The sequence below is a fragment of the Pelmatolapia mariae genome, linkage group LG7 (assembly GCF_036321145.2).
Source record: "Pelmatolapia mariae isolate MD_Pm_ZW linkage group LG7, Pm_UMD_F_2, whole genome shotgun sequence".
Taxonomy (NCBI): domain Eukaryota; kingdom Metazoa; phylum Chordata; class Actinopteri; order Cichliformes; family Cichlidae; genus Pelmatolapia; species Pelmatolapia mariae.
In genome coordinates this window covers 59866953-59881610 of record NC_086233.1, presented here as the reverse complement: position 1 = coordinate 59881610, position 14658 = coordinate 59866953, and the positions used below count along the sequence as shown (strand labels likewise).

The following is a 14658-nucleotide window of genomic DNA, read 5'->3' as shown; positions in this document are numbered from 1 at the left end:
TACCTGTCTTACAATTAACTCAGACAGTCTCAGGCTGTACCAGGGCATCTCTCTGCAGACTATATGCCGTGCCTGTCTGTGCCTGTCACTGAGTGGTGTTTTCAGATTAAGTGATATTCTTTAAGAGGAAAACTACTATTATCTCATCAATGTGTTAGTGACTCCCAGGGTTTCTTTGACCATACTGAGGCATATTAGAAATGGAAATGTAACACAAATCAGCTTATAATTCAACAAAAAGAAAAAAAAGAAAAGAAAACAAACAAAAAAAGTATGTCATTCTTTCAGTCAATTCCCCTCCTGGACAGAGATCCGGCACAAGGCAGGGTGTAACCTGCAGACTGGATTTGGGTGTAGAGGACATGGTGACAGCGGCTACTGCAACACCCGAGGTCAAGGTTAGCTTTTCCGGCCATTACATGCCCTGGACACTGTGTGCATGTGTGAATGTGTCACATCCACAATGCGACAGTGACATCACTCCGTCAGCTACAGAAGAACAATGGGAAGGGAATGACGTAATGCCATGGAAGGAACTGGGCAAGCTGTTTCTGCGTGCACCACTGTGCCAACACCTACATCATGCCGTTTAATCATCTGTAAAGCTGGTGGGATTTCTGAGCTTCCCTTTTTCTTTTTAGTCCAAATACAAAACAACAAAATATAGATATATAGAAGATTTGTGTGCATACATGTTCTCTAGACATCTTTTTCTTTTACCCTGGGGAACCCTGATGTCACTTTATCAGAAACAGGAAGTAGTTACACAACACAAGAGGAAGTGGCCTCTCAGTGCTGTCCAGCCTTCATCTCTGTATGTGTGTATTTGTGTGTGAGTTTTTTGTGTGTCCGCAGAGGGGGAGATATGAGGAGGACTGAGAATGATCACAAACTGCTGCATACCTCAATCTGAAGGTTTGGATTTGCCTGGAACTCCAAAATTAGCCTGTTGCTGTGGAGATAGAAAATCTCCCTCTTTTATCAGGAAACAGCAGCAGCCCTCGAGGTTGAACCCAAACATTTCAGTGTGTGATCAGCATGTATTTACGGTAAAACGACCAGTGTTACAAGTCTGTATACATACCAGGAAAAGTGTTAAACCACACAGGATTTAAAGTATCAGCACTGTAACAGGCAACTATTCTACTCCTCTGCTACTAGTCTGGAAAAGAAGAACCTTTCTCAACCCTTTTTGGAGAATAATTAGCAAACAGCATATTAAAGCAGATCATCTGGTGCTATAAGTTTAAAGGGAACAAAGTACAAGTCTGCAAAGACATGGACCTTGTCCACACAGTAAAAGTGGAATCTTTTCAGTAGGTAAATAAGGAAGCAGCTCTGTGGCATGCCAGAGATAAAGTGCATCAAAGACAGCCCAGTGATAAACAGGAATCCACCATTGTTCCAAGGAATGACGTTATGACAGGAGCGGCAGTGGGCAGTCCGAGCATGAATGGAATCTGGTGGATGCAGTCCAGGCCTCGGTAGGATAAACTAGCATAATTGTTAGCTACTCCTTTCCCTTTTCTTCTGCCTTTGGAAATTTCCACTCCACATGTGTGTCAGAGTCGTCAGGGTAAGCGCCTCAGCGGTAAGCTGACAGTGTAGCAACCAAACTAGCGAGCACTTGGCCCAAACTCATGATGAGGTTTGAGTTATGAGGTGCTGATGGGGGTGAAGCGAGCTTTGGGTAGCACACTGTTCAGCTTCAGCTCCTGTTGACCTGATGTGTTGACACTGCCTAGGTAACAGTTTCAACAAACTATTTTTATCCCCTGCTGGATGAATGTATGACCGGGGGCAGGCTGGGACGTTCAAAAGGCCTCTAGATAAAGTCTAGAGTTCCAATGCAGCAGGACACAGAAGGTATGAACAGACTGTATACACAAACCAGCTTAAATACCTATACTATAAATAAGTATGTATTTAGGTCAACGTCACAGGATTTTGCCAAAAAGTTTACCAAGAGTAAAACATCAAAAAAGTAAGCAAATATTAATTCTGCATGTGTAAACAAAACCCTAATTTAAACCCTTAATGGTTATTTTTTACAGTCATGTTTTGTTTTTGCCACACATGACTCAGTTATTCTGAATCACAGTGAACTTTATGTTAATTTCTTCCCACGATTAAAGTTATTTTAATTCTTCTAAGCTTAAGTATCAGTACCAGGGTCTCATTCACAGACATATCCACACTACGTGAAATTTATGCACATCTCTCCCATACCGGGATCTGGGAGAAACCTTCAGTCTTCTCCTTTGCATGTCAAAGTATATGTGTACAACAATGTGTTTCTCTTGTGCGTCTGTGTGTGTGTGTGTGTGTGCAAGGGAATCGGTGATGGAGGAGAAAAGGAAGAAGAGCAGGAGGCAAGCAGAGCAGTGAGATCACGTCATGGTGGAAACATTTGGCAGCAGCTCACATAAACACACACACACACACATGCACACACACACATGCGCGTGCATCACACTGTGCACACACATAAACATGCACATATGCTGGCCTGTTTTTGTTCTCCCAAATTTAAGGGAAAGAAGGGGAAAATGACATCAAGCTCATCATGTGAGGCCAATGAGACGGACGGGGGAGGGGGCGAGAACACTGGCAGAAACAGAACATTGTTACATAAAATGCAACTTGGTACTGGCCTCCTCTGGGCTTTGTTACCATATCTATGTGTGCGTGTGTAAGAGAGTCTGTCCACATGTGCATGTATTTGCAAGCTTTCTCAAGTGTGTGCACAAGTTAAGGGTTTGCCCAATATCTCATCAAGGTCATTACCTGCACAGCAGAAAACAGAGCATTATGTCACTGTCCAGTTAGAGGGCTTTTCAAACTATGTCACACTTTTCTGAGGCGGGAGGTGATGTCATAGATATTTTATAGCCTTTATTCTTTGACCTTTGTGCTCCCGCGGTGCTGGCTGGGGTGGGGCCGGTATGTGTTGTGTATCTACAGGCCAGGGTGAGAGCATCGAGGCCACTGGCGCCAGATGTGACGACCGCAGGAGTCTGGGCCTAAAAATAGAGCTCTGTTCTCAGCACCATGAAACAGAAGAGAGGAAGGAGGAAGAGGAGGAGGAGGAGAAGGGTATGGGTAAAGAGAAGTAGAAGTAAGGGGGAAGGTAAAGGGGGTTGAAGGAGAGATGTAAAGAGGACTGCTGAGGAAGGCGAGGTCATTGAGAATACTGTGTCAGTTCTCCCTGGGGACGGTGAGCTCACCTCCTAATGGCACCACTGGCTCCTTCTCAATGAAATCATTGATCTGCTAAAACTCCCCATGGCGTAATTGAGAGGTAGGAGGGGGACGTGGAGGGGCAGAAAGGAGCAGAGAGGTGCAGAAGGGGCAGGTTAGGAGGTTAGTATACACAGGAAAGAAGGGGGTGACGGAGAAGCTGACAAGAGAAAAGTTGTAGGTGGGGAGAAAAAAAATGGGCCTCAGACACACATCCACAATTAGTCTGCAACCTCTGACCTGCACTTTGACCAATGATAACACACCTGGAGGCATAAAGCAGTAAGCAAATGTCATTCAAACACTGTTTACACAACTTGATCGATCATGTCATTTTCCATCACACGTTTATCTGGGGCTCTTTAGAAGCCGACAGAACCCAGACCCCCAAGCAAAACTATAAAACTTTTACAGCAGATAAATTTTTAGCAGTTTCCGATCACATAAAACTGGTGATCCGCATCTGTTGAAGCATCTCAAACACACATGCGCGCTGCAGGTGTCTGCGTAAATTGTGTGTGTGTGTGTGTGGAGCAGTTTCTTCACCTCAGGCTTCAGCTTCAGAAAGGCAGACTTCATGCTGGGCTCCAGAAGGAAAGAAAGTCTTTCATTTCTGTGGAGGCTCACAAACACTGAGCAGTGCGACCTGTCTCTCTGAGCGAGCTCTGTGACCACACAGGCTCTGACACGCACACGCATACTCACGCACACATTCAGGATGAAATAAGGAGTATTACCTCATCTCCTCAATTGCTCTCATTTGTCTATTATGTCTTTTCTCACACAAATACTCCAAAACATTGCCTCATACGCATTCGTGCTCTGCTTTATATGCACATATTCATGCACGCACAAAAACATGCATGCTCACAAACAGACCTCCTTATGTAGCTCATTGGAATGTCTGAACGGCTGCATTGTAAGGTTGTGCCTCCCATGATTACCTCACCTCTTCAGCTTCTCTCTAATGTCTGCACGCACACACACACACACACGAAAAACACTCCCCACACTGTTGTATAACAGCACACGAGAATGAGCCGTAACTTACTTGACCTTTGTACCCCCGTGTCTGCGCAGTAACACCCTAACCTGATGTCATCAAAGCCCAGAGGAACACAGCAGCTCCTGTATGTGTGTGCATTATTTACAATGTGCATGACAAAGAAAGTGCAAGTGAAAGAAAATGAGAGAGAGGCACCTTTCATCTCCTAATACCTCCCATCAGTATGTCACTGCCTTGTCTCTTCTTGTGTGCTTTTGCGTGGGAGACAGAAAAAAAAATCGAAAACTGTGCCTCACATGTTACAGTATATAAATGAACCCTTTTCAATGCAGTTCATAGGACTCTGTATCAGGGACAACACTGTCCATCTACTGGACACTTAAAACATGAGTCATGCAACACTAGAATGGCATAAATTATTTTGTCACATTTTATTGTGAAACAACGCAGCTTGATTGATGTGTGTGTCTTCAACGGAATGTGAAACAGCATAAACCTGACGAGGCCTGTTCATCTGTGAAATCACTGAAATATTCACTGACATCATCACCCTGAACATGTCAGTGAATATTCTTAATTCACCTATGTAGCGAAAAAGTAGAATTTTTTTTAAAAGCTATATGACAGTGAAAAGGCAGCAAACATTTCAAATTTAGGCTTAATACACTGCAAAACTTTATTTTCCTTTGGCCACATAACTGTTTCAGGATTACCTGTGCACTATGAGTGCAGTCAAGTGCTGCCACTATAGACTATTTAGGCATGTCCCTTGTCCCTACCTCATTTCAGTTGGTGTCCCTTTTCTCTCCTTTTTCCCTTTGACCTAACAGTGTGGCGTTTTAGTAATCCCACGAAAAACACTGGCAGATGGTGCAAGAAAAGCAGTCTCACACATCAGAAAACTCTGTAGACTCACACATTACACGGATGACATATACATCTGCATGTTCCTGCACCTTCATTTCCTCTTTATGACCCAACTGCTGTCAGGGCGCTTTTATAATGCTATTTTTGCATGTGTTTAATTTCCTAATTTCTAGCTGTCACCCCCTCAACTTAAAGTACTTGAAAAAAAAGGAAAAAAATGTGCTATGAATAAAACGTATTGTTATTTTTATCTCCACCTCCCTTCCACTTGAAAACACTACCCGACTCTCTTTTCATCCACAGCTCACGAGGAGCCTTTTTGAAAGTTCTCTTTTTATTCTGTCTTGCATATTAGACTGCTGAAACTAGAACACGGCAGCAAAACGTTTCACGCTGTCAGTTCTATAGTGGGGCTGCTGTGACGTATGACACAGCTGGCATCGGCTAACATACCACCTAGCCCCACACTAGCAGGGAGTGTTCAGCGTTGTCTCCAATTTGGCTGTGTGCTTGCAGATTGGTGGGAAATGCACAAACTTTAGAGCCACTGGGGAGGCAGCTGGCTCCAACCAAGTGATGATCTCCCCCTCTACACACACACACACACAGACACACAAAAACATACACGCACGCTATCAGAACTCTGAAAAAGGCAAGACGCATCAGCTTGAGCTCCAACTGGGTGAGATCATCACTGTGTTAAAAATACAGCTCTGAGAGAGGCATGTTTCTCACAAACACAATCAATGAAGTAGCATAACCTTAACCTTTGTGCTTGCATGGATTCACAAGGACACTTTCCAAGTACCATTACATCCAGCGTGAATGCATTCTTTAATACAGGGTGAGAATCTGCATTAGTCATTTCATTCAAAAAAACAATTGCCCTTTTGGGACAATGCCACCAGTATGACGTTTTCCACATGTAACGACATGGTGTGCTTTCCAGTTGATCAATTACTGAATGGTGGAAACCTGAGAGGGGTCACAGATTGTTTTGGGATCAATATGTTCCCAGGGCATTCATTATGATTGTGTAACATTTCATTCAGGCAGCTTATCTGGCATCTCCTGTCTTCTCCTGTTTTATTTCCCCTAGTTTAAAGGAAATTTACGTCAATAAGCATTAGGTTTAAAAATGCAAAAAACATAAATCCCTTTCAGAAATGTTGCTCTAATCTTCCTTTGGCAAGCTTCTGCATAACTGACATTTAAGGTAGAAAAATCAACCTCCCCTCAGACAGGCAGCTTCATAATTATTCTTGAATTCACCCTGTTCATCCCATTTATGGATTCTTTTCATCTCGCAATCCATTTCTCCCTCCTTTACCCACCCACATTACCCCTCACTGGATTTGCACCAGTGCTACACTCTGCGTAGTGTGTACTTCTGGTGTGAGGCTGAAAATAAGTCCTCAGTCAGATATGAGGTCATCACGGGAATTATTAGTAGCATAAATCAGAGGTTCAGTAGAAGGGAGGTGTAAAAGCAGGAGGCGGGCGGAGAGGGAGGTGTGAACTGGGATTATTTTTTTAAATTTGGGAGACGGGAGTAATGCCAATTAAAGTCAAGAATGAGGAGGCAGAGAGAGGACAAAAAAATAAAGGATGGACAAAAAGAAGCATACGTTTTTACTCATTATTTAATCCATTACTTTATTTGGGTGGGTTTCATTTTTGACATCTTCGGCTTTTATTTAACAGTAAAGTACAGAGAGTGGATGGGAAAGCAGTGAGTGAGTGGGAGGAATGGCTGGGAAAGGCTAGTGCATGTGGTGGCCTTTGGTCATTCACAAAACCAGGTGAGCAATATTTTACTGGTTTTTAGGAGGCAAGTGTGACATCTTCATATGAGTAATTCTGTCAAACCAGTGGCCCATTTCAAAAAATAGTTTTCTTGCATGCTTGCTTTGACTGCTCTGTGAAGAGCTCGAGATCCAAGATGGCACATCGTGACCCCTGACCTTTGAACTTTCTCTGTGCTCAGTTTGTTCACAAATCACACATTGTACCACTGTGGGCTGCAAGGCTGAGTTTGCAAATTCTTTGTAACAGAAAAGACAAGCGTCCTTTTGCCGCTGCAAACTGTACAGACGCAATGAACAAGAATGCCCGTCATCCCCAATTATTTTATAAACATTGTCACATTAATAAAGGGAACTTAACAGCAACACTTAAAAATCCTGACAAGCATATCCTATTCTTATCTCTCACACCTTCTCACTGATGCTTTTTTTCCCACATAAGCAGATCCCATAGCAATCGTTCACATAACGTCATAATGCATGCAGGCACATGCATGCAACACCACCCACCTGCATGCATGCACTGCAAATACAGACAAATATTATGTATACAACGCTGCTGCTAGCTCCACTGACCCCAATATTACAACCACCCAAACAAAAGCGGACGCCATTGGCTGAGTCCTACAGGAGAATATTCTCTGCCACTGTTGTCGTGGAAACAGCAGAAAAGCGGGGACAAAAATGGAAGAGGTGTGATTCCTCTTTTTCTTCCTCTGTTGAAGAAACACAACGAGAACGAGCCGAGATTGATAACGAGGAGGGAGCTGCTGACAGGGGGTCCTTCAGTATTAACAAAATCCTGGCTTTTCAGCAATCAGAGAGTGTGTGTTTGTGTTCGTGTGTGTGAGGCATCAAACGCGGTCGTGTGTATGCACTTTGTATGCACGGGTGTGTCCACCCAAAGCATGTGCTCAGTACACTTCTGTGACAAATTGTAGAGGCTGTGTGCTTTCAGGCAATCCTAGGCATCCATGAATGACTCATGAAAAAAGCACTAATCTCCCAGCGGAGGGAAGAGGAGAAGAATGGGGATGCAGAGAGAAGAGCCGAGATTTGCAAGAGCAGCATGCCTCCGCTGCCTCGTTTCCAATCCTGACTGAGGCAGATTACACTCCCCATTCTGCACTGACATATTTGGGACAGATTCATAAGCCTCGGCGGGTGGATGTGTGTGTGTAATATCATCCCTTAAAAAGCTGCAGCCACCACAATCAAGATGTTATTAACTCAACGACTATTAACAGTCTTGGTGGGGCTCAATTATAAATCTCAGTGTGCTTAGTGGACACTACGATAGGCTAATAACTGTGATAAATAAGGCCAGAGGATTGAAAGTTGAGCTTCACCGTTACTGCAGAGATGCTGGGTAAGGGGAAGAGTGCAGGGGAGTTTACTTCCCCTCTCCCTCCTGTGCTCACACATACCTGCAAACCTTACACCACGAAGTGAGAACACTAGTATAGTGTTAAGAAATGGGGAACTGACTAAGGGCTACATTGTTGTCCTGTTGTTCTCATGAGTGACATCTGCTGATCAAACTGTGCAACGACAACAGTGCACCTGTTCGAGCTACAATAAATAGCAGTGCATACACACACACACAAAGGAAAACAGGCTTTGAGATATACAAAGTCTGCTCTTTCCCCCTTTTTTTGCACCACCACCAACACCACACATGTCCTTAACATTCAGCACCTGCACCTATGGACACACATGTAGACACTCATCTTACCGGTGAGAAGGGAGACTTTGTGGAAGGTGCCCTCCAACTTTCCCATGAGAATGTGCACAAAACCATCTTTGGACAGATGCCCTGCTTCTTTGGAACTCTGGTCATAAACCACCACTTCCTGCTTCCTGCCCAGCTCAACCTGCACAGAAGATAAACAACAAGGAAGAGAAGAGAATTGATTATACAACAAAAAATATCTTGTGCCAAAGCCAGCAAGGAAGAGGGAGTTAGAAAAAACTGGAATTTCTATCTAATTGGCATCTTGGGTAATTTGGGACTTGGGACAACCCCAGCATTTGAATCTATGACATGTATTCAAACTTGTGGGTGGGGTTTGAGGAATATTTTCTTTCGCCTGAGTAAACGCAGGCATTGTAAGAGGGCATTCTGATGACGTAGTGATGGTAAATGAGCTGCGGCAGGGACCAAACCTGTTTCCTCAAACACCTGACCTCTGTGCTCCTTTCACATTTTCCAGGAAGAAGCAACAAAAATAAAAAAGAAATAAAAAGGAACTCACAAACACACCACTGGATGTTTTGACAATAAACTTTTACTGGTGCCTGTGACTGCAACAGTAAACAGCAAGCACTGCACGTGCTTATAGTTATAAGATAATGCACAGGACTATGAATATTGCATTAGGGTAGGGTATTGCACTGTTCAGTCATAATGTTTTGTTCTGGACAAATATGAGAAGGATGATTGCTGTAATAGAGGATAAAACCGTGAAAGCTGGCTGCATAGCGAAGGGCGTGGACATCCAGTGGCTTCATAGTGATGCTGTTTATGTCAGATTGGGAGAAAGATGAGAGGATGTGAGCATGCGCTGATGCGACAAAGTATTTCTTTGCGTGTGTGTGTTTGCATGAGGGAGCATGTGCATGAGGCTGCACACAAACTAGCCAGACTGTGTTCATTCTCCATGTTGTCAGGCAGGCTTTGGTCACATGACCATCAGGCAGCGCCTACTGCAGCTATGAATCACTACCTCACTGAACCGCCACTGGACAGGAGACGGGAGAGGGAGCGGGAAGGAGGGCCAGCTACAGGGAGAAAAGGATGGAGGGGGATTGGGGTGAGGTGTGGGGGTAACTACACATTGGGTCAGCGAACAATAGAGACAAGACGTGTAACAAAAATTGAGAAAAAGAAAAAAAATGATGAAGGGGACAAAAAAGGAATTTAGGAGAGAAAACAGAAGACGGAGCGCGGCGACAATGAAACAAGACGGGTCGTGAATTCTTTGTTTACCTCAGTAAACAACAAAAACACATCATCCTCATGTGCAAAGTGCCGCTGAATATCTGCTAGCTTCCACTTCCTCAATGTCTCTTTGCTCTCTGTGCACATGAAGGCACAATGGCGATGACAACTCATGGTATACACAGCTCCACAGTGCACCTGGAGCGCGTTTGCTAATGTTTCTGCTTACAGAGCAGCTGTAGCAGAGTGGCTTGGAAGACTGCCAGGCAGGTGATTTAGACAGGACAAGGTCAGTCTCTGAAGCATGCTAAAATCTCACTCTGGCTTAATAAAGTCTGACTTAGCTAAGCCTGCCTGCATCCAACACCAATACTGACCTAAAAGAATGAAAACCTGGGGTCTCGTTTATAAAACAGACTACCCATTTTAAGCTCTCAAATGACTTATGACAGGGAACCATTTAGAAGTGTTTTTTACAGCAAAGCCTACACTTGATGTATGTGAACCTGCAGTGAAATTTACATGAGCTTTATGCACGACATGGCAGCAAACATCAATATCTGCAAAAAAAAACCCCGCAACAACATACATGATGTGATATTCTATAAATAGTTCATCCAATGTGAAGGAAGTAACCAGACCTATATTATGGGATTGCAAAAAGACACTGACAAATAGTGCTGGTTAACATCTTATAGCGACTTAATAAGCACGCAAGCAGCCTACTGTTAACAGCTTCATAAATAATCTGCACAGACCATCAGAAAATTGCAAACACCCTGGTTTCTTTTTATTCTATTTATTAGCATTGCGATATTTAGACTTCTTATCTATATCACCTAAAGTGGTTGCAATAAACAACTGTTGCTAAAATACGCTGCAAAAATAATAAGATCATGGTTTGTGTGCAATGCAGCTGTGAGGCCATCTGGCCCAGTATACACTCACGTACAAAATATCAACCAGATTAAGAACAAAAAAAGAAAGAGCCCGGAGGTGATTAGCATTAATTTAACCGTAATTAAAGTGCACCATTTCTATGATTTCCTGTTTTAGCATTTAACTGCCCACAATGCACAATTTGTTATTTACCCTGCGTCTCTTTGTCTTTGTTTTAAATTCCCTGCATCCTTCATCCTAACTAACCCTGGATATTTTGGCTAATAATCCTAATGGGATCAGATCTAATTTGGGAGTCTGATCTCAGTGCCTGAGGATTACAGGCCTTTAACCGTACAAACGTGCGTTAACACAAATATAAACACACCGCTCAATGCACACTTTGGTGTTGTTTATCAGCTGTGCAGTCTAAAAGGTTTACTTTCTATTGTGAAAACACGGAATGAATCTCATAAAGGAAATACTGTCGCTGTCTGTGAAACTACTGTGTCCATGCATTACATAGAAAACATCATAATTAAATACTTTTCTCAAACAACCACAGACACTGCAATTGCATTTTTTAACATTTTATTTTCACAGGTTTGGTGGTACTACCACAATATGGAAAAAAATATATAAATTTGCTTCAAATGATTAAGTGACAGTTAAATGCCATTTTGATGGCTATTTTTTGATAAATTAGATCTCACCTTATTCCCTTATAAGATGAAAAGAAATGTCTAGATTTGTTAGAAAGTATAAATGGCATAACAGATAGAAGAATATTACACCAGATGCTAAAAACTACCCATCTGGCTAAGTATGTGAAACACATGGAGGTTGCTGCAGTGTTGGAGGTCAACGACCCAGGGCTGGGACTTGCTGTCAGACTGCAGCAGTAGTACAGATCCCTCATCCCTCTGCAGTGCTACAGCATCACTACTATTACAGTACTGGCCCAGGCTCTCTGACGCATGCACACTGCAGGTAAACAAGGAATGCCACTAGCAGAGAGGAAAAACAAGGGATGAAGGAACAGAAGAGGAAGCCAGGGAAAGGAATGCCAAGAAGGGGGATCAGACGGAAACTTGAGGGAGGATTAGATATAAAGCAAGAGAGGGATGGAGGGACAGAAGGTAGCACTAGCACACCAAATGCTACAATCCTGCTGCACCCAGGTCTCTCTAAAGGAGCTGGAGACCGGCGTCACAGCAGAGAATAAACAACAAACATGAGAGGCAAGATGCATAAAGATGAAATTCTATTAAATGAGATACACAGAGCTAGAAAAAGGATAACATTTGACCCTGAAAGAGAAAAAAATGAAGGGATTGGGCAAGAGAGTCAGAAGTCCCTGTACACTTCTAACTGACCCTGTTATAAAATATGTAAGGAGTGGAAGAAAAACGAGGTTGGAGACAAGGCTGCAAGTCAGGGCATGGACTTGGTGTCAATGCTCCTCTGAAGGGACAGTTTGTATACACACACGCACACACGCACGCACGCACACACACACACACACACACACACACACACACACACACACACACACACACACACACACACACACGGAAAGATAACTGATGGGTAGCTTGGCAACAGAAGATATCTATGAAATAAGGGAAACGCTGTCCTGCTTTACGGTAAAAGTTTGTGCAAAAAAGTGAAATACAACTTCCCTCTGACCCCTGTCATGCTGCTGACCAGTGACAAGGTCAGTGCTGAGTGGGAGTATGTGTGTGTGTACTGGTCTGTGACACAAATCTAAAAATGGACCCACATTCCTGAAGCACAGTCTGGGTCCTCTCACGGTGTCCACTGCGGGAGGACCCACACAAAACAAGAGGAGTGCGGTACGAGCCATCTTCAGTTAACAGTAAATTCTTCAGTAACGAGGAGCTGAAGAGATACAGGAAATGGCAATAAACGGCGCATTACGAAATCTCTCTTTAAAAAGACAGCACTGTGAGCAGGAGTCAGAGTTTGTCATACTGATTCACCAGAAAAAAAATAAGTACGTACCACCCATACGCCTATTATTTAGTTGGTTTCTAGGTACATTTCTAACATTCTTTCTATGCCGATGTGGCACCAGCTGAACCAAACTTTCAACATTATATATATATACGGTATATTGCATGTACTCTAGTGTCCCCTTTTAAGTATTCAATAAGTCGGTTTAAGACCCCGGCTCACAGGTGCAAACTACACCTCTCGCGACTGTCAAGCTACCACCCTGGGGATAGATGATGTCATTGACTGAAACTGGCAGCTGCCACCACCATGTATGCTTCAGTAGGTGTGATATGTGTGTGAGACACGACCAACTGTGCTCATAAGATGTGGAAAGAGGTATATAATATGGTTCAACCTGGGTTCATAGATAATTTAGATTCTAGCCTTAGTATGGGGAATAACTGTGAAACATCCTTTAAAGTAAAACTTTACACCTGAATGAAAGTGATTCTGACTGGGATGTGGGTATGTGGCATGGTGGTGAAAGCTCCTGACAGCTCTGTGCATGTGCAGTGTGAGGTCATCCCTGATGATTTCTGAGATGTGGTCACCTGATCTGGTGTGGTCACACCTACATGTTGGTGAATATCAGGGATCCTTTAGCACACAGACACACATACACGAGGCCCTGTTCAGGGTACACATTTATATACAAGTGAATTTTTATACTTTTACATAAAAGTACACAGTTTGTCTGTCTCAGTACACAGACTTCATTTTTGTCTGTAAAGAAAGCATTCATTCTCTTTATGTGGTAATACCTCATCATCCTCCCAATTCTTTATATAATGAGGCCATATTTTGTATCCCCAAATCCTCTCCCATGAACTCACACTAGAGTAAAAAAATATACATATATTATATTTTCTATAATTGTTAGTTTTACTTTGTGATTAGATCTGAAACTATATACAGATTATGACATGTGTGTCTATGTTAAACAGTGGGATCTTAAAAGCAAACAATGACTCAGTGCATGACCTCATCAAAGCAAACATATGACATTATCCATCTCTGTAGAAACACCACTGCTGGCTATAGCATTTCTGTTTAAACTCAGATAAATGTGAATGAAACACACGGAAATTTCCCATTTTTCCCATCTGGGTCATCTGGGAAATAACCAACACAGAAATTCATCATCTATGTTCTCAGTTCTGCTCTTGCAATCATGGGAGATGACACATGAAACACGTGTGATGTCCTTGATGGTAAAACACAGTCTGTGTCAGATACTAGATGGCAAACACTTTCTGATCATAACAAAGTAAATAACTATTTCCTCTTAGATGCACATTTGATTTACTCATGAAAGTGTAACTTTTTGCATGCAACATGGAATTAAGCATGAATTAAAGTAAACATGCTGTAAGAGAAAAATGAGAAAGTCACCATTTTAATAAGAAAATCCTATAAGAGTATACAAAAAGATGAATTCTTGCAACTGGAGCTAATGAGATTTATTTTTTAACTTGTCTTTCCATATGGATTTCCCTATCATGCATCATTACAGCCACCCCCTAACCCTTCACATGGAGGATAAACACAACATATGGTGTGTCATCAGTGGAATTGATGGAGATCTTCTACATTGCATAAATCCATTAGTTGGTCACGTGTCGTCTCTCTCTGTTTGGCAGGGCACTCAGCCGATCTCACCAATTAAGATCACAGACACGATTACAGCCTTTCTTGGCTTTATTGCTGCATGCCCATTATACCAAACAAAAATAATCAGCCTATTGTTCATTATCATGTCTAAAATGTTGGTATCACAACAGCTGGAGAATATTTTCAGGTGTAAATAGAATGTTTCCATAAAGGCATCACACTGGTACGGCTGCAGCTAACAATTATTCAATTATTTATTGTTTTTAATGTTTTGTTTTGTTTTGTTTATA

General features: G+C 42.6%; 1 protein-coding gene across 3 annotated transcripts in view; it reads right to left on the bottom strand.

Moving 5' to 3' along the window:
• Nucleotides 1-14658, bottom strand: part of dusp8a (dual specificity phosphatase 8a) — a 39792-nt gene that overhangs the window by 13805 nt on the left and 11329 nt on the right. For all 3 annotated transcript variants that reach the window (XM_063480015.1, XM_063480016.1, XM_063480017.1), the window contains exon 3: nucleotides 8654-8792. In XM_063480015.1, the coding sequence (XP_063336085.1) occupies nucleotides 8654-8792 (139 nt within the window). The remainder of the gene's footprint in view (nucleotides 1-8653; nucleotides 8793-14658) is intronic.